Consider the following 26511-nt stretch of genomic DNA (forward strand, 5'->3'; position numbering starts at 1 on the left):
AACCCCTTCCTGGACTGTGGACTCCACGGATGCAAGTGTTGCAAGTAGGGGCACGCATTGCCAGGATCAGGTGGTTCAGAGCCTCTGGTCCTAGGAGGAGGAGGCTTCCTGCTCTATCAAAAGATTGTAAACTAGGGTGATCAGTTTGGCCCTACATCATTTTCTCCCACTGATCAAGAGACAAGCCATCAGAGTACATTCCGACAATGCTACAGCAGTAGCATATGTGAACTGGTGGGGAGACACCAGAAGTTACAGAAGGTAACCCTCTTTTCCCTTGGGTAGAAAAGCAATCTGAAACTCATGTCAATGGCTCACATTGCAGATAAGAAGAATGTGCAGGCGGACTACCTGAGTCAAAATCTTTTAGATCCTGGTGAATGGGATCTAAGTCTGGATTATTTCAAAGCATTGTGGTCAATTTGGGGGTTTCCCACATTGACCTCATAGCATCACGCAGGAATGCTATAGTTCCTCAGTTCTTCAGCTGTCGCAGAGAACACAATTCCAAGGACATAAACGTTCTGATTCGCCATGGCCGGAGATGGGAGCTTCTGTATGTTTTTCCTTCTTGGCCAATGATAGGCAGGATTCTGCATAGAATCGAACTGGAGAGCACTCGTGCTATCCTGGTAACCCCAGATTGGCCGTGGAGAACATGGTATGTGAATCTGGTAAGGTGCAGAGCATCTGTTCTCTTTGGCTTCTGGATTATCAAGGGCTGTTGCTACCGAGCACAGTCATCACAGAAAACCTGTCTCCATTCTGTCTTTCAGCTTGGCTCTTGAGATGTCATATTTTGAGGAAGGGAAAAAATGGGGTTATTCTTTTTTCAGTCATCTCCACCTTCCTGAAGGGTTCTCAAGACCTCCACTTCCTTAGTTTACATTCAGGTCTGGAGTATCTTTGAAGAGTATTATAAGTAGCTATCAGTTTCTACCTGACATTCTGATATCTCTTGTACTTTGGCTTTTCTCCAGAAAGGATTCAACACAAGTCTAGTCTTAAATTCTCTGAAAATACAAGTGGTGGCCATTTTATATAATAGGGTCAAGATCCATCTGGTTGTTATAGTTTAAAGTTATTGTATTGCTAGTATCATGATCCCTCCATCATAATTGTTCTCCTTAAGATATCTTTATTAATATAGTTGTCTAAGTAACCTTTTATACTCCCTGTTCTCATTTACATATATATCCCTTGTATTTTATTGCATAGATCTATTTATTTCACTTATATCTACTGTATATTTGTTTTCCACATGTGGTCTACTGTTGTTTGTTTTCCACATTTGTCTACTGTTCTTTGTAAGGGGCTTTGCCCATAAGTTATTAGTTGTATGTAAACCGATACAATGTGCAAACGGCTATCGGTATATAAGAAATCTCAAATAAATAAATAAATCTTCAAGGAATAAAGTGGATATGACCTCCCTTTAGGGCTGTGGTTCCTCAGTGGGACCACAATCTTTTTCTAAAGGAAACTGGTTTCAGCTTCTTTTGAGCCCCTTAACCAGGTATCTCATAAGGATCTTTCTTTGAAGGTGATATTTCTAATTGCAATCTGTTCTGCTCGATGTATTTCAGAGATTCAGGTCTTGTCCTGTAGAGACCCTGTCCCCATCACTGTGTTTGATTTAGTGTCTTTCCATCCTATTCCTTATTTCTTTCCAAAGGTTTTGTCAGCCTTCCACATTAATTAGGCAGTTTCTCTGTCAGTCTTTTCCAAAGAGGAATGTAGTAGAAACAAGTCTCTGAAATATCTGGAAGTTCGCTGGGTGCTTATCCGATATCTCGAGGTGACAAATTTGTTCCGGAAATTAGATAGCATTTTGTATTGGTTGAAGGACCACATAAGGGTACAGTGGCATCCAAGGCGATGTTGGCTAGGTGGATCAGAGACACCATTTCCTCAATATACTTGCTCAAGGGCCAGCTGGTCCCTGAGTTTATTTGTGCTTATTCTACAAGAGCACAGTTATCTTCATGGGCAGACATGATTCGGAAGACTTTTGCAAGGCAGCGACTTGGTCATCCCTTCATTCTTTAGTGAAACACTATAGGTTGGATGTGTGCACCAAGGTGGATGCGGCATCTGGAGCCAGTGTTCTCAAGGTGACCCTGACTTCTTCCCTCCCTGCGTAGTGAAGCTTTGGTACTTCCAACTTATAAGAACTGCACTGCACTGGTATAGCAGGATGATATGGAAGGAGACATTTTTACTTGTTAATTTTCTTTCTATGAATCTTGCTACACCAATCATAAACCTTCCCAACAAGTTGGGCCAACTCTGTTTCTTAGATGCTGTATATATTCATTACGTTGGTCCCAAGAAACAAAGCGGAAGCCGATTCAAGATGGCTAGCAGTGATAAACACGAAGAGAAGGATCGGTAAAAAAGGACTTTTATTGAATCTTGCCCGACTCTGGCCGAGTTTCACTCTTCTAGGAGCTGCCTCAGGGACTTATCAGCCACATCTATTGGCTCTTCCACGAGCACACTATTTTTTAAAGGATTATTGAATGTTGAATCCTTTCTTACATGGGGACTATGTATGAAAAGTATACTTATTGCTTGAAACCACACTAGTGTAGCGATTGTTTCAACACCAATATTTAAACTTGTTCATCAGCAGCAGGACTGCGGCGCATCGTGGAATATAGTAATGACTATAAGTATACTTCTCATACATAGTCCCCATGTAAGAAAGGATTCAACATTCAATAATCCTTTAAAAAATAGTGTGCTCGTGGAAGAGCCAATAGATGTGGCTGATAAGCCCCTGAGGCAGCTCCTAGAAGAGCGAAACTCGGCCAGAGTCGGGCAATAAAAGTCCTTTTTTACTGATCCTTCTCTTCGTGTTTATATTCATTACGTTTACCCTTTGCATGTGGTTTGGAACATGGGCCTTTAGTCGCCTTGTTGTTCTCCTCCTGTCCTCTTGTGTTTTTATCCTGATTTTTCCTTAAAGGATAGGTTATAGTTATGGGAGGAATTTCTTCCCAAACTTCTTTTGGAGTTCTTGATATTTACAAGTTCAAGGAGTTTTTGCTTTTTTATGCTTTGCATTGAGAATACTGGATCTTTCTCCACTGAACCATCCCTAGGTAGCGGCAATGATGTCATGAGAAAAGACAACTTGTTCTGCCTCCATCTGCTGGTAGGGGGAAATAACCCACCTGTAAGGACTGGACTGGGCTGGTGTAGCAGAATTCATGGAAAGAAAAATTTTAAAAATTAAAAATGTCTCCTTTTGTCCTTGTTTGCTTTGAAAATCCTCTGTAAAATCTCCATGTACATGGAAAACATTCCTGCTATGCAATGAGTTATAAAATTACCCTTTCCAAAGATATCTCTATTGCTTTTGTTGGTGTTCTTTTTTACCTAAGTTTCTCTCTGTCTAATACTGTCATGAGGTCTGGATCACTATGCTTGTATGCTGGAATGTCACTCCTCAGCTAAGACTATTCAGGAAAGAAGAAAACTTCAGTGTATAAAACAGGATGACAAATGTCTCTCAGAGTTAGAACGCTGCAGCACAATGATCTCAGCCTTGGAAAGGTTCAGAGAAAGTTTGTGATTTAACCACTTAACTGTAGATAGGCGTATTGATATCAGTTCAGTTGTCTCTGACCCCGATGGTAATTTGAGATGAAAAATTGGATTTTGTCCGCATATTGGCAATATCTAGCACAGAGCAACTAATAAGCTTGTAGCTTGGGAATAAATATATATTGAAAAGCACAGCTGACACTGCTGAACTCTTTGGGACAACCCTCTGAATAGGAAACTGGGCAGACCTGGCTACTCCTCTTGATAGTTTTTGAAATCTGTTAGACTTATTTGTCTAACAGGTCTCAACAAATGATCCAGTATTACCATATTCTCGAAGTCTATAGAGGAGGATTTGATGCCCTGAGGTGTCAAACGCTGCTGAAATATCTACTAGCACAAGAACAAAACTTTTTCCAGCATCAAGGCTGCCTATTTTAAAAACATACGCACATAGGGCCGGATTTTCAAAAGGTTACACACACCGGGCCTATTTTAGAAAGGCCCGGCGACACGCGTAGAGCCCCGGGACGCGTGTAAGTCCCAGGGCTTGCAAAAAAGGGCGGGTAGGGGGCATGGGCAGTCTGGGGTGGGGCAGGGCCAGAGGCCTCTGACACAGCGGCCATTTGCCGCTGTGTCAGAGATCGCGTGCCAGCAGTTAGCCGACACGCGCAACTTACTTCAGCCCCAGGGCTGAAGTAAGTTTTGAAATAAAAAAAAGTCATCATCATCAAAGGTAGGGGGAAAGGGCGGGGAAGGGAAGGTGGGGTGGGGGGTAGAGATGTTCCCTCCGAGAGGGAACAGGGGAAGGCAGCATGGCTCGGTGTGTGCAAGGTGCACAATTGTACACCCTCTTGCTCGCGCCAACCCCGGATTTTATAACTTGCGCATACCTGCGCGCACAAATTATAAAATCAGGTGTACATGTGCGCGTGTCGGGTAGCGCGTGCACATATACCCCGCACGCGCTGCTTTTAAAATCTACCCCATATTTTACTCATGAAAAAATTGCGACTTCTATAAATCTGTGTTCATGCACTGAAGTTTGTATATTTTAAAATATATGCATGTAATTGAAATCACCAGTTTGCCAAAACCTCCACCAGTTCACCCAGTCCTTCTCCAGGTCATTGAGACCCTCCTAGTTCTTCATTCTGAACTCCCCCCAGTTCACCCAGACCTCCCACCCATTCATTAGTAAACAATAGACAAGTCTTATATCAGTTGCACAAGATAATTAGCAGGTATAAAATTACGCAAATAAATTGACAAATGTATGCATGTAAGTCTCTTATAAAAAAACCAACTTGCACATGTAGCTCTTGGCCCCACATCAGAATGCCTTTAGATTACCTCTACACAGAAATGTACACATGGACTCGAAAGTTTTTAAAAATAATATGAACGTGAGTACAAGCTACTTATGTGCATATAGGCAAATTTTATATGCTTAAATGTTTTGAAAATTTACCCCAGTTATTTATGTATTATTTATTTATTTAAGGTCTCTTATATACCGATATCCGTTCGCACATCGTATCGGTTCACAAAGAACAAAAACTTTTGGGCGGCGCCCTTACATAAAACCGAAATAATAGTACAGAATAACAGGGGGATTAGGTGATGCAAATTAATAGATCAATAAATATTGAAAACTGTAAATATAAACATATATAAAACTATATACATATATACATGGCATCAGTAGTCATAAGAGCACAAGGCATACATCGGTGGTCAAAAGGCATTCTTAGTCGTAGCACATACTTAATCATAGTTCGTTGAATCAGCAGTTATGTAACTCAGATCCAGATTTTCTATCTGCTGTGGTTCATTGATACAGCAAGTCCTTTTAAATTGTAATCCCTGAATGTGAATGGATTGAATTGAATAATCTTATTAAGAAAAAATAATTTTACTTCATAAATAAGGGTAAACTAGATGTATTTTCAGAAGAAACCTCTCTCTTATAAGGAATCTAAAGTTGATGGAAGTCTGGGTAAAGGAATATACTTTTTTACTTGTGAAGGGAAAAAAATGTTTGTGGCTGTTTTGGTTAGGAAGTCTTTAGGATATCATTTAGTTTTTTTATCTGTCAGATACTGAGGGAAGAAGGGTTTGTGGCTTTGTGGCTTTGTTGTCCAATGGAAAGGAGACGATTTCACTGTTCAATGTATGTGCCCCACAGTTTCAATGTGAGAAGTTCACATCATACGTTGGCAGGCATTTAACCTGGAAGAGGGGGGATAGAAGATTGAAGTAGATTGATTTAGACTGCCTCCCCAACAAACAAATGAAGATTGCGGGGAAAATCACAAAAGAGAGAACCTTACTAGTCTATTCTTGAGCAACAGAGAAGATGAGGGGCGCAGATATGAGGCTATATAGCATATGAACCCTCCAAGGAAGGCTATGGAAAGCTATGAGTACAAATGTATATAGTCTAAGCAATAGAACTCCTCATCTGCAAGCCCTTCCAGCGGCTGCAGACATGGGTATTGTTGATATGGAGCCATGATTAAAGGTTAAATGAGTCCAATGAATTGTATACAGCCATATTGTGCTAAAGCTGTTTAGGAAGGATAAAAATGGCAGAAAAGTGGGTGGAGTAGCTCTCTTTAAAAAAAATAAATTATCAAAGCAACTCAAATGCAAGGGGCATGGGAAAGGGAGCAGGTGCTTTGACCATCTTGGAAAGGGATGATGTCACTTCCATCAACACTGGAAGGTATGAGTGTCTCAGGTGAAGGAACTAAACAGAGATCTGGTCATAGATGCCCAAAAGGTGGGGAGAGATTTTAACCTGCTGGATGTGGCTTGGAATATTTTGTCAGCTGACTCACAATCACAGAGGTCCTATACGCCTTTCAAGATGCTCTCCTTGAACATATAATATAATCTTCAAGGGAAAGGGCAATACTGGACCTGGTACTTACGAATGGAGAAAGGATCTCTAACATCTGGGTGGGTGCCCATCTCAGCACTAATGATCATCATACATTATGGTTTGATGTAACAGCCAAAGTGAAGAGGAGTCTTATAAAACTCAAAAGTCCTGATTTAAAAAATGCCATCTTTGCTAAAATGAGGAGGTACCTTAAGGAGGTGTTGGCAGGGTGGATGTTTATTTGAACTTGCTGTAACTTGCTTTGAGCTTTCTTTTTTTTTTTTGCTGGGGGGGAGGAACTGTGTAACATATAAATGATGAAGATGAATTAGGAAACTGCAGATCTGGCACTTTTTCCACTATTAGAATTGGGCTTCACATAATGGTGTCCTGTGAAAGTAGTCCCAAAACTGAAGAACACCAACATTTTTGCTAAACTGTTTTTCATTGGTATACAAATAGAAATCCCATAGGTAGAGTGTATTATTATTATATTCTATGCACCCACACTGTTTTCACTATGCTACCTTTATTCAGAAATATACAAGTGAACAGTGTTTTTAAGATGTTCGGTTTTTTGGTCTACTTTTTATTTGTTAACACAATTTATAGAAGAACACACAGTTCTTGGATCAATACCAATTTAGTTTCAGAAGATATAAGAACATAAGAAAATGCCATACTGGGTCAGACCAAGGGTCCATCAAGCCCAGCATCCTGTTTCCTACAGTGGCCAATCCAGGCCATAAGAACCTGAAGCTCTCCTTCTTTCCAGTACAGGTGTATCTTACATATTAATTCTGTTGGACATCAGCCCTGCTTTCAGTACATTGAATCACAATATTTTTCTCTCTCAGCTCTCAGACATTAGGATCTCTGGTACTCTTTTGTCCTGGCTTCATTCCTATCTCATTAATAGGTCATAACAGCTAAGAAATGCAAATGAATCCTCTTCTTGTTTTTTCATCACAACTGGTGTCCCACAGGAATTTGCTCTTTCAGTAGCCCTGTTCCACATTTACATTGCATCCCTATCCCATCTTCTGTCTACTTTAGGTCTATCATACCACATCTATGCCGCCGATATTCAATTTTTTTCCAATCAAAATATGGTCACTTACCTGTTAGTTTGTCTCCCTCCATCTCTGTATGGCTAAATCAAAATAGGCAATCTCTTAATATCAGAAAATAAAAATTATATTTTTGGGTCTTAGCATCCCATATGACATTCCAGCTTCACTAGACTTTGATAGTCAATCTATTTCAATATCTAAAACTGCCTGCAACCTCGGGGTAATGTTGACTTCCACCCTCTCGATGCATTTAAGACCTCATTCTTTAAGTTATGCCTCCTTTGCCATCTCAAGCCCATATCAGATCTGGATTCCTTTAGGACTGTCCTGCATCACCACGTCTCTGGATTACTGTAATGCTCTATATTCTGGTGTCCCTTACAGCACACTCAGGCCACTACAAATAGTTCAAAATTGTGCAGCACGGCTCCTGACTGGTACCAGCAAACGTGAACATATAAGAACATAAGAAATTGCCATGCTGGGTCAGACAAAGGGTCCATCAAGCCCAGCATCCTGTTTCCAACAGAGGCCAAACCAGGCCACAAGAACCTGGCAATTACCCAAACACTAAGAAGATCCCATCCTACTGATGCAATTAATAGCAGTGGCTATTCCCTAAGTAAACTTGATTAATAGCCGTTAATGGACTTCTCCACCAAGAACTTATCCAAACCTTTTTTGAACCCAGCTACACTAACTCCACTAACCACATCCTCTGGCAACATATTCCAGAGCATTATTGTGCGTTGAGTGAAAAAGAATTTTCTCTGTTTAGTCTTAAATGTGTTACTTGCTAACTTCATGGAATGCCCCCTAGTTCTTCTATTATTCAAAAGTGTAAATAACCGAGTCACATCTACTCGTTCAAGACCTCTCATGATCTTAAAGACCTCTGTCAGCCGTCTCTTCTCCAAGCTGAACAGCCCTAAACTCTTCAGCCTTTCCTCATATGGGAGCTGTTCCATCCCCTTTATCATTTTGGTTGCCCTTCTCTGTACCTTCTCCATCGCAACTACAGTACATCTTTTTTGAGATGCGGCGACCAGAATTATACACTGTATTCAAGGTGCGGTCTCACCATGGAACGATATAGAGGCATTATGACATTTTCCATTTTATTAACTATTCCCTTCCTAATAATTCCTAACATTCTGTTTGCCTTTATGACTGCTGCAGCACACTGAGCCGACGATATTAAAGTATTATCCACTATGATGCCTAGATCTTTTTCCTGGGTGGTAGTTCCTAATATGGAACTTAACATCATGTAACTACAGCAAGGGTTATTTTTCCCTATATGCAACACCTTGCACTTGTCCACATTAAATTTCATCTGCCATTTGGATGCCCAATCTTCCAGTCTTGCAAGGTCCTCCTGTAATGTATCACAATCCGCTTGTGATTTAACTACTCTGAATAATTTTGTATCATCTGCAAATTTGATAACCTCACTCATCGTCGTCCTTTCCAGATCATATATATATATTGAAAAGCACCGGCCCAAGTACAGATCCCTGAGGCACTCCACTGTTTACCCTTTTCCACCAAGAAAATTGACCATTTAATCTTACTCTCTGTTTCCTGTCTTTTAACCAGTTTGTAATCCATGAAAGGACATTGCCTCCTATCCCATGACTTTTTAGTTTTCTTAGAAGCCTCTCATGAGGGACTTTGTCAAACGCCTTCTGAAAATCCAAATACACTACATCTACAGGTTCACCTTTATCCACATGTTTATTAACCCCTTCAAAAAAAATGAAGCAGATTTGTTAGGCAAGACTTCCCTTGGGTAAATCCATATTGACTGTGTTCCATTAAACCATATCTTTCTATATGCTCTACGATTTTGATCATGAGAATAGTTTGCACTATTTTTCCTGGCACTGAAGTCAGACTCACTGGTCTGTAGTTACCGGATTGCCTCTGGTGCCTTTTTTAAATATTGGGGTTACATTGGCCACCCTCCAGTCTTCAGGTACAATGGATGATTATAATGATAGGTTACAAATTTTTACTAATAGGTCTGAAATTTCATTTTTTAGTTCATTAAGTACCCTAGGATGCATGCCATCGGTCTAGGTGATTTGCCACTCTTTAGTTTGTCAATCTGGCCTACTATATCTTCCAGGTTCACAGTGATTTCGTTCAGTTCTTCTGACTCATCAGCCCTGAAAACCATCTCAGGAACTGGTATCTCCCCAACATCCTCATTAGTAAACACGGAAGCAAAGAATTCATTTAGTCTTTCTGCAATGGCCTTATTTTCCCTAAGAGCCCCTTTAACCCCTCGGTCATCTAATGGTCCAACTGACTCCCTCACAGGTTTCTTGCTTCGGATATATTTTTAAAAGTTTTTATTATGAGTTTTTGCCTCTATGGCCAACTTCATTTCAAATTCTCTCTTCGCCTGTCTTATCAATGTTTTACACTTAACTTGGCAATGCTTATGTTTTATCCTATTTTCTTCAGATGGATCCTTCTTCCAATTTTTGAAGGATGTATCACACCAATACTGCAAGCTTTACACTGGTTATCCATTCAGTATCGCATTCAATATAAACTCGCCACAGTCTCTTGCACCATGTCTCTTCTCCATGGTTCGGCAGTACCTTTAAGTTTTATATCCCAATTAGAATACTCAGATCAGCTTCAGAGTCTCTTTTGGAAATCCCTTCTCTTTGTTCTGTCAAATTGTATCCTTGTGTTTATTTTATGTATTTTTATTTTTTGTTATTTTATTTATTATTAGTTATTGATTATAGATTATGGATGTTATTTTATCTATTTTAATGTTGTACACTGCAATGATCAGGACTATTTTTCCTGCGGGTGTGGTATAGAAGAACTGGAATATAAATATATTGAGGTAGATTTTAAAAGCCCTGCGCGCGTAAATCCTGCTGGATTTACGCGCGCAGGGCACTCGCACGCCCGCGCGTGCAAAGCCCCAGGCGCACGTAAGTCCCGGGGCTTTGTAAAAGGGGCGGGAGGTGGCGTGTCGGAAGTCGGGGTGTGTGCAGGGGCATGTCCGGGAGTGGTCCGAGGCGGGTCCGGGGGCGTGGCGATGGTTCGGGGGCGGGCTGGGAGGGCGGTCCCGAGTCCCCCGGCACTGCGGCCTGTGCCGGGGGATGGCGAGGCGGTGCACGCAAGTTACGCCTGCTTCGACCAGGCGTAACTTGCACAACAAAGGTAGGGGGGATTTAGTTAGGGCTGGGGGGTGGGTTAGATAGGGGAAGGTGGGGAGACACGGAGGGAACGGAAACAGGCTGCGCGGCTCGGTGCGCGCAGGCTGCCGATTTTGCGCATATCTTATAAAATCCGGCGTACTTTTGTTTGCGCCGGTTGCCTGAACAAAAGTACGCGTGCGCGTACTTTTTAAAGATCTTCCTCATTGTCAATTACACGCAAACGGGCTTTCTCCCTAACCCTCTGGAATTCCCTGCCAAATATAAATACAACCTGAAAGATACATAAGAATTTAAGAAGGCCCTTAAAACACACCTTTTTATGGCTTCTTTTGCACAAGTTTACTAATTACATTGTGATATAGGCTTCTTGTATTGTGCCCATGCCATCATTGATTGGCCCATGATAATGCAGTTTTTGTTCTGATGTGTTCTATGTCTTGTTCGTTGTTTATAACCTTATGTATGTAATCATGTCCCTGCCCTAAACTTTGGAGGGCGTGAGTCACAAATAATTTTAAATAAATAAATAAATAGTTTTCAATATCCACTCCCTATCTTTCTTCAAGCCTAAGTTTAGTTTCTTAATTGTTTTCTGCTTCATTGGAACCAGAGAGAGTGTGATCTGTATGTTGTCTGTGTAATAAAAAATGTGAAAAAGAAAAACTGGTATAATATGTGGTAAGGTTTATATAGCAAAAAGGGAAAAACTACACAACCACCTGAGTGCCACATTTTTATAAATTTTAAATTTTTAAGTGTGAACCCTCATAAATGAGCAGGGCATAAGCTGGAAAGGCTTTTTATAAACTGTTCACTTATAGAGATGCAACTTTTTAGTTATTGCCAAGTGTAACAGTAATGCTCTCTCAATGTGTTTAATCACGGGGTTAGAACACTTTAGTTGTAAAAGCCACTTAATTTTTAAACATTTTATAGCTGTGACCCCATAATATATATTAAAGCGACACTTATCCTTTAAGGAACCACAAGAGCCTCAGATGTATCGGCTCTGCTAAGGCCTGACACAGCACCGTGTTTTGAGGACTTCGTCAGGAGCTGTTCTTTTAACTAAAAAAGAACATACATAAAGCATGAATGGTAACTCATTGCAATTCTTGTACATTTTCTATTTGAACAATACATACATGTCTGTAATGAAAGGTTTTTTTCCGCTATTGCAATGTGACTACGGCGTCTCAGCAAGGGATTCGCCATTTTGAAATTGATGTTTTTAAAGAGCACTGCTGACATATGTGCTGACCAATCAGGGAAGTGAAAAAACCGAAGGAGATGTTTTAAATCAATGACACAAAGTGAAGAAAACAAAAACTAGACCGATGCCTTGGAAAGATTTTATTAGATAATGAGCACTTTCATTATCTAATAAAATCTTTCCAAGGCATCGGTCTAGTTTTTGTTTTCTTCACTTCGTGGCTTTTCTAGACCGTCTACCGTCTTGTTTCTTGGGTCCTTCCTTAAATCAATAACATCCACTCGATGTTGTCATTCATGCCTTGAGGAGCTTCCGTGGATAATTCAAAAATCCTTTTCTGTTCTTTGTAATTAAGAAGACTCCAGGGGTCACCCCCATGGGTATTTGTAGGAACCATATCTAAGATGGTCCAACGCAATTGTGTAAAATCGTGATGCACTGATAGATAGTGTTTAACAATGGGTGCTTCCAGATTTTTTGTGTGCAACCGACTTTGATGTTCTCTCAACCGCGTTCTTATTGGTCTAGAGGTACGTCCCACATAAATAAGGGGACAGTTACATTGAATGGCATAAATAACATTCACTGAGTTACAATCAGTGTCTAACTTCTTCTTGTAATTAATGCCAGTAGTCGGATGTTGCCAACTTGCCCCTGTTAAAGTAATGGGGCTCATGTCACATTGTCCACATTCTTTGTGGGTGAAATCACCTGTGCAGCTGATAGTGGGAGTAAGTGCTGCCTTCACAATGTGATTTTTTATATTTGATCCTCTTTGAAAGGAGATAAGTGGTGGTTCAGTAAAGATGGAATGGAGTTGCACTACATGCCAATGTTGGCGAATGCTGTGGATTATATCCGATGATCGATCAGTGTGCTGCAAAACATATACATCTTGTGAAGATGATGTCCTAGTTTGATATTCTAATAACGATTCTCTTGGAAAGTAAAGAGCTCGTTTGTATGCATTGCGTACTACCGATAGGGGATAACCTCGGTCGAAGAATCTTTTCACCAGAATGTATGCTTGTTGTTTAAAATCTCCCGGGGATGAACATATACGTCGGATGTGAAAATACTGGCTAGCAGGAAGTCCATTCTTGAAAGCCTTTGGATGGAAGCTTTGGTATCTCAAAAAAGTATTTCTCTCAATCGGTTTGCGGTATAATGCCATTTTAACCTGTGTGTCATCTTTAATTATCGTAATGTCCAAAAATGGTATTTGATTGAATTCGAATTGAGATGTGAACTTCATGTCGGTGTCTATGGTGTTTAATAAAAAATATAGCATCCAAATCACACAGCAAAGACACATTGAATAATATAGAGGAAAGCATGGAACATTGCAGCACCTTGCTACTTTAATGAGTGAAGGCAGGATGAACACTAACTTTGAGATTTTTCTGATAGGAAAGATCATAAACATTTGAGGGCTTGGCTTTGAATCAAGTTATATCTATAAATGAATGGAAGCTACTGAATATGCTGTTATCTATAGTTATCCAGCTAATGTTTAGCAACTAGAAAAATGTGTTGACAATTACAGTAAATGGAATACGTGATGGAATGTGCTATGTTTGACTTAACAGATATGAAATAGCAACAGAAAGATTTAATAGATAGGGATATGTTCAGAATATGGGTTCCTGTGAATTGTTGTCAGGTAATTGAGTCTATTTATTAACCCACAGTGAAAACACAGGTTCCCACACCATGAGAGTTAGTTCCCTTGAGATTCCCTAAACTGTGCTGAGTATCAGAGTTGAGTGAATGCTACTGTGGTCCAGAAAGCACATATGTTGCCAGCTGCGATAAAATGCATTTCCAGCACCTCCACTGTAATTTTTAAAGGGGTAGTAAACCCACCTATCTCAAACCACTCATACTTCAAAACCTCCTTCCCACAGCAAATATCCTTCTAACCTCCCATACAAATGTAAATTAAACCCCTGTTCCTTTCATAAGCCCAGCCCCATCCCAAATCATAAACATGAGTCTGTCCATATACCACACTTCTAGACCCATCCACCACCTTATATAACTTCCAAGGGTGTGGATCCCTTTAGGGCTGAGAGCAATACCCAATCACTCCTGCCCTGCAGGCACTGTCATTAAAGATGATGCTGGATGACCCAATGCTCCTTTTTCCTTGGCTTAGCCAGCCAATCCTCTCTGGTGCTAGTTAACTAAACCTCTTGAGGTGTAATTAACGTAGTTACATAGAAACATAGAAATGACAGCAGAAAAAGACCAATCGGCCCATCCAGTCTGCCCAGCAAGCTCCCACATTTATTTCCCATACTTATCTGTTTCACCGACCACCAAGTTCAGGGCCCTTGTTGGTAACTGTTTGATTCAAATTTCCTGCCACCCCCTGCCATTGATGCAGAGAGTAATGTTGGAGTTGCGTCCAAGATGAAGCAAAAGGCTTAATGGTTAAGGGTAGTAACCGCCTCCTCAAGCAAGTTACTCCTATTCTTGTTTACCCAGACTGTACAGATCAATTCCTTGTTGGATGTTGTTTGAATGTAAATCCTCTTTTCCACATTTCTCCCTGCCATTGAAGCAGAGAGCAATGCTTAGTTTAACCCAGATTGAGATTATTTCAATCTGCAGGAAATCTTTTGCATATTAATGAGACGTTGAATACATTTGTATGCAACACAGCTCGCCATGTATGATGCCTGATTTATGTGAGGAAAATAGCGCTAATTTGAAATAGCATGTGGTGTTTCATGATAGCACGAGATATTATTCTGTATTAAGTGCACATCTTGATAAATAGTGATCCTCTAACTGGTGTTTCTAGTTTAAGTATTATGTATTGTTTTTATGCCTTTCTGCAATAAAAAGTTTGAAAGCTAGGGCCTGATTCACTAAGGCGCATTTCCCATTCTATATCTAGAGGAAAATATCTTGTGAATTAGGCCCGAGAAAAGCAATTTTTCAAACTTTCTTGATATCTGTGGGAATCCCTTTGAAAATTACCCTCTATAAGCATTATAACAGTAACTTATAAACAGCCACGTGGGCATACATGTATGCGAGTATGGCAGCTTGCTTGAATGGAAGCGGCCATTTTATAACATAGGCGAGTATATGCGCTTATATGTGTGCGCAAATTTGTGCACAGAAATGCCGGCTCTGCTGTGTAAGTAAGGGAATTTTATTAGATATGAGCACTGATGCAATTACCAGTTTCCCCAGGCCATTCCCCATTTGTCCCCAATTAACCTTCCTCCCTTTTACCCTATTAACCCCGAATCTTCCAGCCCCTCTGCCTAGCCCTGATTTTTTAAATTTTAAAACTTACATGCCATCCATAGCAGAGGTAAAGTTACTTCAGGTTACAGGCCTGGAATGCCCAGACCCCACCCCTTTTTTGTAAAAATATTTCTTCTGCACATACCAGGAGATACATGTGTATTTGTGCGCTTTTTAAAATCCACGTAGTGCACGTCGGCCAGACTTATGTGAGTATCTCCTGGCTTCGGCGTGCGTAGGCCTTTTAAAATTCGCCTTTATCTTTTTTTTTTTTTTGCTTATTTTCAGAGTTCTATTTCAAAATGGCTCACCCTAAAGATATGCAATGTGTATAACTGAGGGTAAATTAATTAGTAGTGGATTGGAGGAGTAGCCTTGTGGTCAGAGCAGTGAGTTGCAAACCAGGGAAGCCAGGGTTCAAATCCCGCTGTGCTCCTTGTAGCCTTGGGCAAGTCACTTCACCCGCCATTGCCTCTGGAACAAACTTAAGCACGATTTACTAAGCATTTTCCCATAGACATAAAATGGGAAGAAACCTATAATAAACAGTCCCCTTGGATTGTGAGCTCTCTGGAGACAGGGAAATTCCTAAATTAATCCACTTTGAAGTGGCTGACCAGTTACAAAAGATGGGATATAAATAAAAATAGATTGATATATCGCCATGGATGTGCACAGCTTGTCTTACACAAAAGGAGACCTAGAAGTAGAATATAGAATGCACCTACAATTCAAAAAAACGTGCAGAAGTTATCAGTTTCTTCCTGCCACATCTCCTTAACTTATGTTAAAAAAAAAATAAAAAATGCTGAGGCAAAACTTCCAAAATCAGCTTAGATGAGATTTTTTTTAAATATGCATGTTACTGGCCTGGTTTTATCAAAGATTTATTAGCATGCATACTAAGAAAATCTTTGATACAATGGGCTTTGTGTATCACATATAAATAATGCAACTTTTTTCTTTTTTTAAGGGCTTTATTAGGATGTTTAGTGTGGGCTATCTGATCCAGTGCTGCCTTCGAATCCCATCAGCATTTAGGCATCTGTTTACAAAACCCTCTAGGCTGCTGTCTCTCTTCTACAACAAAGAAAACTTTCAGCTTGGTGCTTTTCTGGGATCTTTCGTTAGTATTTACAAGGTATGTTTTATTTTTGCTTTTTAATTTATAAGTTTGCAAAAAAAATCAGATACACGACAATCTTAAAACAAATTCAGGAGGTAGCAATAAATAAAAAGATTAAATTAAGAAGGGAAAAAAAGAAAAAACACCTTTATTTGATCTCCAACTGAATTATAAGTCTATGAAAAAAACAGGTTGGGGAGCAAGGTTATCAAACAAATTTCAATTAAAAATATTTATTCCTTCCAGAAGTAAACAATGATATAATCATCAAAGCTGAAAAATAAACAATTTAATCAGTTCAATTTTGCTTTTTCTTTCTGAGGAAACATGGACAGCTGATCTAGGACTTAGAACACATATGAGATATTATACAACTTTAATTTACATGTACAAAGATAGTATAATGTAAATTCAGCACAGATTTTTTAAACTTTTGCATTTAAATCCCCAAACATTTCTCTTCCCAGCTGAGTCACTTTCAAAAAAGGGCAAATGTGTACTTTTGCATCCAGAAAACAAGAACCCATTTGAGAAAATATTTTCAAAAAATTCCATCCTGTTCTACTTCAAGGAGAAAAGTCACTAGTAAAGTTCTTTTAGTAGTTCTTCGTGGACATGCAGGCATGAATTAGCCAACATTAATGATATCATCCAGTGGCGCAAACATGGACCCACCTCTTAGAGCTCAGTAGTTCCCATGCACATTCTGCCTTGTGAGTCTCTCCGTCTTTCTTCACTTGAGCTACTGCACTGATATGTCCAAGTCTTTCTCTTAAATTGTTTAAGCTTTTGGACCTATGCCTTTTTACTGCATTGTTGCTTTCTATTTTCTTGGCTCTGCCTTGAGAACCCCTCAAACAGAATATTTCACTTCTCAAAAAAAAAAAAAAAGATGTGGATAGAAAAGTCCAAGGCTAAGAAGCCAATGCTAAGCAGGTTCAAGACGTGTAACTGTGGGTGTCATAGGTCCATTACAGATATGCATTCCATCTACTATTGCTGCCTGGGCTTGGACCATGACTCCAACTATTACAGGAGCATCATATGTAGAAGATGGAGGCCCTAAGAGGGAACCCCAAGCCTTGGCATGGGGCTCAACAGCAGAGTCACTCCTTGTCTTAGAGTTAAGTGTCATTGGGTTCTCAATACAGAATCGAGGGAAGATTCTTTCTAATGTGCAAGAGAAGGCTCCCCTCCACCCTTCCTGTGGTGCTGACTCCTGGATCCACCTTAGGTAAGGGATTAAGCATGGCTGGAAAGCCTGTGGCAGTAGATAAGGTGCCAAAAAGCATACACAATTGATGTGAGGAACCCATTTGAGGCCTGTCTCCCCAGAGCAGAAGAGAGAGTTACAGCTGTTGCCATGGGACTTCACAGAAGCAGGCCCTTCCAGAGCATCAAGTTAAGAGAGAGCCTTGTTGGCACAAGTCCCTTCATCTTTTATGGTGTTGAATTTTCCCAGGCTGCCAAGTGATTTTTCTACTCAGGATTCAACGGGGCACCTTCTATGTCCTCAAGGTATAGTGTTCCTGCTCAGCACAGCATGCCAAGGTGCCATACATTTTATTGGAGCTGAGTACATCAGAGCATAAGTTCAAGAGTTCTACTGCTGAGATTAGGATGCAGAGGGAAGAGCAGCCAGCACCATCTATGGACCAAGGTGTCATTCACAGGGAAATGCTGATGCTTCTGGTACAGGGCACCTTAGAGCAAGCCACTAGCACAGTAGTAAGAGTTGCCATGGTGCAGAGTTCTTCCATTGCTGTACAGACTGTTCTTAGTGATGATGAACTGATCTAGATTTCTGAAGAGGATGACTCCCCTCCAGCTTCAGCACTAAGGGGTCCACCAGCCTGTGGGGGCCTAGATGTTATAGATAGTGAAGAATTTCTTTGCTTCCTTAAGCCCTGAAGAGCAGAGAGGGAAATTCAAACCTCTCCTGTCCCCAAGATGGTGGAATTTTTCCCACATAGTGAGGCTGCCAAAGGTCCTGCACTGGTACATGCCTCTCCACAGGAGCTTCTAGAGTTAGGAGTAAGTCCTTACCATGAGGTGCTAGATTCTCCTTATCTGGTAAGAATTCAAAATGGATAGAGTCTCCTCAGTTAGAAAGGGATGTAAGGGTCTTTGTTCAATTAATAAATGCTGCTGTTGAGGCTATATCTCTGCTTCATCTCCTGTTGATGAAGCCAATTCCTCAAAAGGACCACTGCTAACCACAGACGGCTCCACAATCTAGCACAATTGGCCCCCACTTCTAGAGGCCAGTCTGCCCAAGATGCTGTGCCTTGAGTAGTGGAAGGAAGTCTTCATAGAACTCAGATCCGGCCATGTTGACACTAATGTGGGACTATTTGTGCCAAGCGAGTGACGCTCTTTCAAGCTCATCACCCCTACTTGAACAGAGGATGAAGATGTCCATTGGATCTATAGAGGGGAAGGTGTGTGTCTTCTCCTTCCTCTTCATCATCAGAAAAGGCAGAGAAGCCAAATATTTAGTAAGACGTGATTAAGTATGAGCTCAGAATGCAACGTCAACAGAAGTCTACATCTTCGTTAATTTATTTTTCAAGATGCTGTTGGATGAGAAGTATAACATTTGTTAGTGTATCAGTGTTCTAATTTTCTAGTTTAGCAATTCTTCATCAAACCCACCATATTGTAGCTTATTGTGTGGTGCTTTTGATATTTCCCTTTAACTTAAATTTTTGCAAAATAGAAGATATTATATTACAAAATTAACCCCTAAATTCATCTAGCAGGACAGATCCCACTATCACAAAAGGGTGTCACCGTGATAGTGGGGCCCCTTCACTGTATGGCACGTTCTTTTATGTCTTTTATGTCATAGCCAAACACCGCAATACAAAAGAATGCGGCAAGTGGCCCTTTAATCCAATGGCAGTCCCAACCTCTTGGAACTACCATCACCTTAAAGGGTCGCTGGCCCCCCAAAAAAACTGTGTCTAAACATGGAGATTGTTGTCAGAGCTGTCTCCCATGTCAACCCGGGGTCTCCAACCAAGTTAAAAATAGTTAAATTATGTTTACGTTATGCACATGGCAGTGTCAGCGGCCCCTCTGAAATGTCTCAGTACCCACCTCCCAGTCTCCCTGACCTCTCTCAATACCCATCCCCCAGTCCTCCGACATATAGAAAGCCCCAATGATGCATAGACTCCTCTGGTCCCCCGATGCATTGATAGTCCCCCTGGCACATAGAATCCCCAACTCCCTGGTGCCCCTGACACATTGAGAGCCTACCCCATGCATAGAATCCCCTACTCCCCCTGGCCCCCTACCCCCTGAAGGGCCAAGATTTCAAACTCACACCCGCCCAAATAAAATAAAAAAAGGATTAGCCCACCACCCTGACTCCCTTCCAGAACCCTGCCTTACCTTTACCTGGATCTCATAAGAACTTAAGAAAATGCCGTACTGGGTCAGACCAAGGGTCCATCAAGCCCAGCATCCTGTTTCCAACAGTGGCCAATCCAGGCCATAAGAACCTGGCAAGTACCCAAAAACTAAGTCTATTCCATGTTACCATTGCTAATGGCAGTGGCTATTCTCTAAGTGAACCTAATAGCAGGCAATGGACTTCTCCTCCAAGAACCCATCCAATCCTTTTTCAAACACAGCTATACTAACTGCACTAACCACATTCTCGCATCAGGACTGAATGTACCTTCACACCTGGCCTGGTTGGAACCATTTTCCAAAATGGCACTGACCTGACCTTGCCCCAGCATTGTGACTAGGGTAAGGTCCGGGATCCTGAATCTTTTTTATATTTTTTTATTTTGGGGGTGGGGGTTTGAAACTTTGGCCTTTTGAAGGGGGTTACTATCGGGGGAACTGTGGGTGGAGGGATTATATGCATGGGGGAGCTTTCAATGTATTGGGAGGCCAGGGTGTGGAGGAATTCTAAACATGTTGAAGAACTTTCAATGCATAAGAGGGTTGGGGGGATTCTAGGCATGGGGGAGCTTTCAATGCATTGGGGTGCTGGAAGTATGGGGGTATTCAATGCATGGGGAGGTTGGGGTGGAGGATTCAATGTACAGGGGGGCTTTCTGTGCATGGTGGGGGCTTTCTATGCATCAGGATGAGCCTGGGGTCAGGGGATTCAATGCATCAGCGGGGCTTTCTATATGTTGAGGCGGGGACGGGGGATAGGTATTGAGAGATGGGGGGGCTGGGGGATGGGAGACTTTGATTTCGGGGGTGGACCCGCCATGCACATAATTTAAACATTAACTTTTTTGAAGGAGTCAGGGGCGCCTCGATTGGCAGTCCTGGGTTGAAATGGGGGCAGCTCTGACCCACACTCAAATGCCTCCTTTGGCTGCCTTTTTTTTTTTTTGTCATTTTTTTTGATGCTTTAAATGTGCAGTGAGAGCCTTAGGGTCCCGGGCCTTCTGCTGCACATCTATTGCTTTTCAAGGAGATGTTATTTTATTGTGACTGACCACCCTCTTGGTCGGCTGCAATAAAATATTTGCATCAAATTACCTTGTAATGACCAACTTTGCATGCATTTGCATTATTCATGCATGCAAATCATATGCAATGAAGGTCATTGTAATAGGGGAGGTTATCTGGACGGAGACATGCGAAATATCATGTATATTGCGCAATATAAATGATATAATGCACATTAGAGCCCTGACATGACTTGATGAATGTGCAAACGCACACATAAGAGCATAAGAAATTGCTATACTGGGTCAGACCAAGGGTTTATCAATCCCAGCGTCCTGTTTCCCACAGTGACCAATTCAGGCCACAAGAACTTGGCAAGTACTCAAACACTTAGAAGATCCCATGCTACTGATGCCAGTAGTAGCAGAGCCCATTCCCTAAGTCAACTTGATTAATAGCAGTTAATTGACTTCTCCTCCTTGAACTTATCCAACCTTTTTTAAACCCAAACTATACTAACTGCACTAACCACATCCTCTGGCAACAAATTCCAGAGCTTAATTGTACATTGAGTGAGAGAGAATTTTCTCTAATTAGTTTTAAATGTGCTACTTGCTAACTTCATGGAGTACCCCCTAGTCCAGGAGTGGGCAATTCCGGTCCTCGAGGGCCACAAACCAGTCAGGTTTTCAGGATATCCTTAATGAATATGCATGAGAGAGACCTGCATACACACTGCCTCAGTTGTATGCAAATCTATTTCATGCATATTCATTAGGGGGCGGATTTTAAGAGCCCTGCTCGCCTAAATCCGCCCAAATCCGGGCGGATTTAGGCGAGCAGGGCCCTGCGCGCCGGTGAGCCTATTTTACATAGGCCTACCGGCGCGCGCAGAGCCCCGGGACTCGCGTAAGTCCCGGGGTTTTTCGGAGGGGTACATGTCGGGGGCAGGACCGAGCGCAGCGGCGTTTTCGGGGCGTGTCGGGAGCATTCTGGGGGCGGGCTCGGGGGCGTGGCTACGGCCCGGGGTGGTCCGGGGGCGTGGCCGCGCCCTCCGGACCCGTCCCCAGGTCGCGTCCCGGCGCGCGGGGATTTACTTCTCCCTCCGGGAGGCGTAAATCCCCCGACAAAGGTAAGTGAGGGGTTTAGACAGGGCCGGGCGGGTGGGTTAGGTAGGGGAAGGGAGGGGAAGGTGAGGGGAGGGCAAAGGAAAGTTCCCTTCGAGGCCGCTCCGATTTCGGAGCGGCCTCGGAGGGAACGGAGGTAGGCTGCGCGGCTCGGCGCACGCCGGCTATACGGAATCGATAGCCTTGCGCGCGCCGATCCCGGATTTTAGCGGATACGCGCGGCTACGCGCGTATCTACTAAAATCCAGCGTACTTTTGTTTGCGCCTGGAGCGCCAACAAAAGTACGCCTATTCGCGGTATTTGAAAATCTACCCCTAGGGGTATCCTGAAAACCCGACTGGTTTGCAGCCCTCGAGGACCGGACTTGCCCACCCCTGCCCTAGTCCTTCTATTATCCGAAAGTGTAAATAACCAATTTACATCTACCCGTTCTAGACCTCCCCCCTCACACATTTAAAATCTTCCACGCAGTTGCATGCATACTATTTAAATTAAACCTAGCACATGTATATGTTTCTAATTTTAAACAGTTACACTAGCAAACATTAATCGTGTATCTTTCTTAGGAATTTGTCAGCTTTTAACGCACACAGCTAAGCAGATTTTAAAACATGCTGGTGTGAAAGAAATAGCCAGTTTGATCAATTAGTCACCAGTTGGCCCAGTGTATCTCTGGGTCATCCAGACCCCTCTGGTTTTTCAGCCTGCATTGTCCCCCAGTCTTACCAACTTGCTTTAGGCTTCAATCGAGTTACCTTCAGACTTACACCTCATCAAGAGCAAATAAGCCCGATGCACGCTGTGGGTTTGGGATTTAAAATCCATATTTATGTGCGTAAATATTGGTTCCACCCAGAACTCCCCGACACACCCTAACTACACCCCTTTTTTCCGCATATTGGGTTGCTTGCACATACACATATATGCACATAATTGAACCTTTTAAAATATGAGTTGCTCGCACTCCACCCAGATACTCACTTATATGGGCCTTTTAACGCGAGCAATGCTTTTAAAATTCACCCCTAAGAGTAGGATTTCTTTGCGGTTACATGTTGTATCTTGTTTTTTTCCCACTGCTCACAATTTTTATTTGGTACCTTGTTTCTGATTGACCCCTGTGGTAACAACAAATGCCGTTTTAATTCAATCACCATAAAAAATACTAAAAGTGTAAAATTTCCCCAAAACTTTATGGCAGTGCTAGTGACTGGCAAAGCAGGTCCTGGAGATGATGAAATAAACAAATAAATGCAAAAGCAAGATAAACCACAATTTTACATTTGGCAAGAGTATTATACTTTCATGCCCCTTGGATACTGATAGAAACTAGGATATAGGTTCCTGAAGAACGTGATAAAGGAAAGGAAGAACAGTCTAAAAGTTGCTTAAGCACTTAAGCACAGTTTAGAACAGGGATGACCAGCTGGCATCTTCCGATCAGCATGCTGCTCTTTTGTAGATAAAATGGATTTTATCTATGTCATGGGCTAAACCGTTGTGATCTGCATTTGGAATGACGGTATGTAAAATGGCTAAATAAATAAGTAAATACCTGTTACGATCCCCCCTGTTGCTGCGCTACAGGTGGTCTCTTACCTTCCTCCCGGAGGCCGCTTCGAAGCCAGGGCCTCTCCTGTACACCATCCGGGACTTGCTCCAGGGCCTGGGAGGCCTAGCTGTTCCTGTGGCCTGCCTGTGGCTTGCATGCCTGCGTTTGGACTTCCTGTTTGGCGACGCCCTTCTCCTAGGGGCCGGCCCGCAGCTCTCTACACCATTTATAGGGCCAGCGGTGGGCGGTCCTGGCAAGCTCCTAGGGAGTTGCCTACAACCTCCAGTATTTAAGGACTTTCTTGTCATTTGCAACTGGCCTGCGGATCGGGTTCTACAGTCGTCTGTAACCTTGCCGATCCAGGTCCACCGTGGTCTGCCTTGTGTTGATGGCTCCTTGTCCTGTCTCTGTCCGGATGTTTGCTTCCTGATGTTCCTGATGTCTGCCTTGATGTGTTCCTGATCCAGTTCCGCTCGCTTCTGCCCTACGTCCTGTCTGGTTCCTGAGCCTTCTGTCCTGTTGGGCCCTGGAGTGGCCAACAGGAGGGATTCGTCCCACGGGCTCTTGAGCTTCCCTGCCTGCCAGCCGAAAGGGCTTCGGATGTCAGTATCCCAGCATCGGAGTTCCTGTTCGCCTGGATCTTCCGCTTTGTCTTCCCTGCACCCTCCTTTCCTCAGCGTGGTCCGCGACCAGCCTTCCTGGGCTGTGTAGGGCACGTCTGGGACGGGGTGGTCCGCGACTCAGTCCCACGGGTGGGCTGAGTAGGGCGCCCTGATGGACAGTGCCATGTTTCCTTCCAGCCCTCCTCTTCAACGTCTTGCTTCAGCCTGTCTTAGATGTCTGCTTCAGCCCCCGTCTGACGTCTTCAGTGTAAAGGACTCTGTCTGCCCTCGCCTCTGTCCGGCCTGCTGCCCACTGCCGTTCCCTGTGGCAGGTCCGAAAGGGCCGGGAACAGTCGGAGGACCGTTCATCAGTCAACTTCCCAGTGTTGGCTACCATGGGCGTGCAGGTCCGGCTGAGGGTCAGACTCTGTGCCTGCTTCTGTACCCGCCTGGCTCACCATGCCTGCCCAGCTCACCTCCCACGGTGTGGCTGGGGCTCCTCCCTAGCTTTCGCCGTGGCCCAAGGGCTCACCACCAGCTCGAGACGACCGCGCCCGCGCTCGTAACAATACCTGCATCATAGGAACCAGCAGCTATCACCATTGGGTTCTTTAGCAAAAAGAGGACCTGGAGGAGTCGTCAGAACCTAATACAGCAGGCCTGTGCAGCGCCAACTTGTTATTAATCGCAGCTCAATACATGAGCGAACCTGAAGTTTTGTCAACATTACTCCCCAAAAAAAACAAAGAACCATACCACCTGAATTCAAGACTCCATAAATACCTGCAACATTGTCTCTGTATCCTTTCTTCACAATTTCAGCTGGCCATGTGGTCTCTTCTACCACTACAAGCAATTTTCCATTATGAGTGATTTGCTGCACAAGGATAATATATGACTTTTCAAGTGATCGAGCAGGCATAAATAGGAACTTGCTTGTGCCCTAGTACCAGGATGTTTTTTAATTGCTCTTCTTTGCCTGCCTGGTTGAACGAGAAGCTCGACTGCAATTTTTGTGCATTAATCTTCCAAACCAGTGTCATTCCAGTGCTGACCTTTATTTAAGTCAGTTATATTAATCATCATTTTCCAACAAGTGTTGTGAGCATGTTGTGCATTTCCATATAGCCAATAGTAGGAAAATAAAAATTATTGTTGCCTCCTCCACATTCTTGCAGGGTACAAGCTGCTTACTGCGCTGGATACGGAACTTGGATGATGAACTCCATGCCATTATAGCTGGTAAGTCATTAGTAAGTAATCTGGGGCCTTTCAATCAGAATCTGAAACGAATTCAGATTTTTCTTTCAGTGATTTCCTTGTTAACCAAGTTATCTATAGATAACAATTGTAAACTTAAATAGCATTCAAATGTTGACATTTTGCTAGTGCATAGTTAAAAATGTAATAATTATTACAGAAAGAAATAATTTAAATCTTTATTTATTTGATTTATATTACACTTTTCAATCACTTCAAAGCAGATTGCATTCAGGGACTGTAGGTACTTGTTTGTTCTTGCTAACTTGTTCACCAATTAAAAGAAATAATTTTTATTGAGTACAGATAGGCACAATGAGAAGAAAAAAACGTGAGTCAAGCTGTAAATTGGCAGAATGTGTAGGAATGAGACAACATTGGAGTGAATCAACATGAGTTAATTAAAAACCATAAAAATAATTGCATATTAATTTTCCCCCAAGAAACGGCTAATATTGTGAAATCTGAATGTATGATACATCTCTATTATGAATTCAACCAAGCACAGATGCATAAATCTAATAACCATGGAATGTGTTTAGAAATCATGCAGTACCAGTATTTTTTCTAATTTAATTATGACAGGTTCCCTGGCAGGCGTCTCTATGATGTTTTACAAAAGCACTACGATCTCCATGTACCTCGCTTCCAAACTAGTGGAGGTAATGTTTCAAATAGTACTCCAGTAGTTACAAAGCATTGATGTTGTGCAACAGGACAAATATTGCAAACATGACAGCAGTAATGAGAAATGATAGTTACCTTTGTGTGACAAGAGATACCTTAGAGAAGTATTTCTCAACCACCAGTCCATGGACCAGCATTGGTCCCTAGCAGCATTTCTGCCGGTCCATGGAGTGATGGTGCTTGCAGGGGGAGGATGAAAATGCAAGATCTACCCTGCAGTTGCACACACTACACAATAGCCAGCAAAGATTTTTACTAACCCTCCCATGTGCCCTGCCGTGTGGACCTTCCCCCCCCAGTTGGGATCAATCCTGAGGCCCCATATCTGGAAGGGGATGAGCTGCAGCTGAATATTAATGAGCCAGCATGAGACCGAGCAGCATCTACTCTGCTCTCAGGTCCCGCCTCCCAAATAGAAGCCGGGAGAGGAGGGGCCCGACGCTGATTCAGCCTGTGCCAGCTCGTTAACAGTCAACAGCAGTTGCTCCTTTTCCAAGGATCGAGTCTCGGGACTGGCCCCCAACTGGAAGAAAACAAAAAAAGTCCATGGA

The 26511-nt window shown here is 42.4% G+C and overlaps 1 protein-coding gene across 3 annotated transcripts in view; it reads left to right on the top strand.

Annotated features, from left to right (window-relative positions):
• The window catches only part of TMEM135 (transmembrane protein 135), a 698244-nt gene that overhangs the window by 653253 nt on the left and 18480 nt on the right, over positions 1–26511 (top strand). For all 3 annotated transcript variants that reach the window (XM_029602284.1, XM_029602282.1, XM_029602283.1), the window contains 3 exons: positions 16154–16321; positions 25192–25255; positions 25859–25935. In XM_029602284.1, the coding sequence (XP_029458144.1) occupies positions 16154–16321; positions 25192–25255; positions 25859–25935 (309 nt within the window). The remainder of the gene's footprint in view (positions 1–16153; positions 16322–25191; positions 25256–25858; positions 25936–26511) is intronic.

Source organism: Rhinatrema bivittatum, chromosome 5, assembly GCF_901001135.1.
Source record: "Rhinatrema bivittatum chromosome 5, aRhiBiv1.1, whole genome shotgun sequence".
Classification (NCBI taxonomy): domain Eukaryota; kingdom Metazoa; phylum Chordata; class Amphibia; order Gymnophiona; family Rhinatrematidae; genus Rhinatrema; species Rhinatrema bivittatum.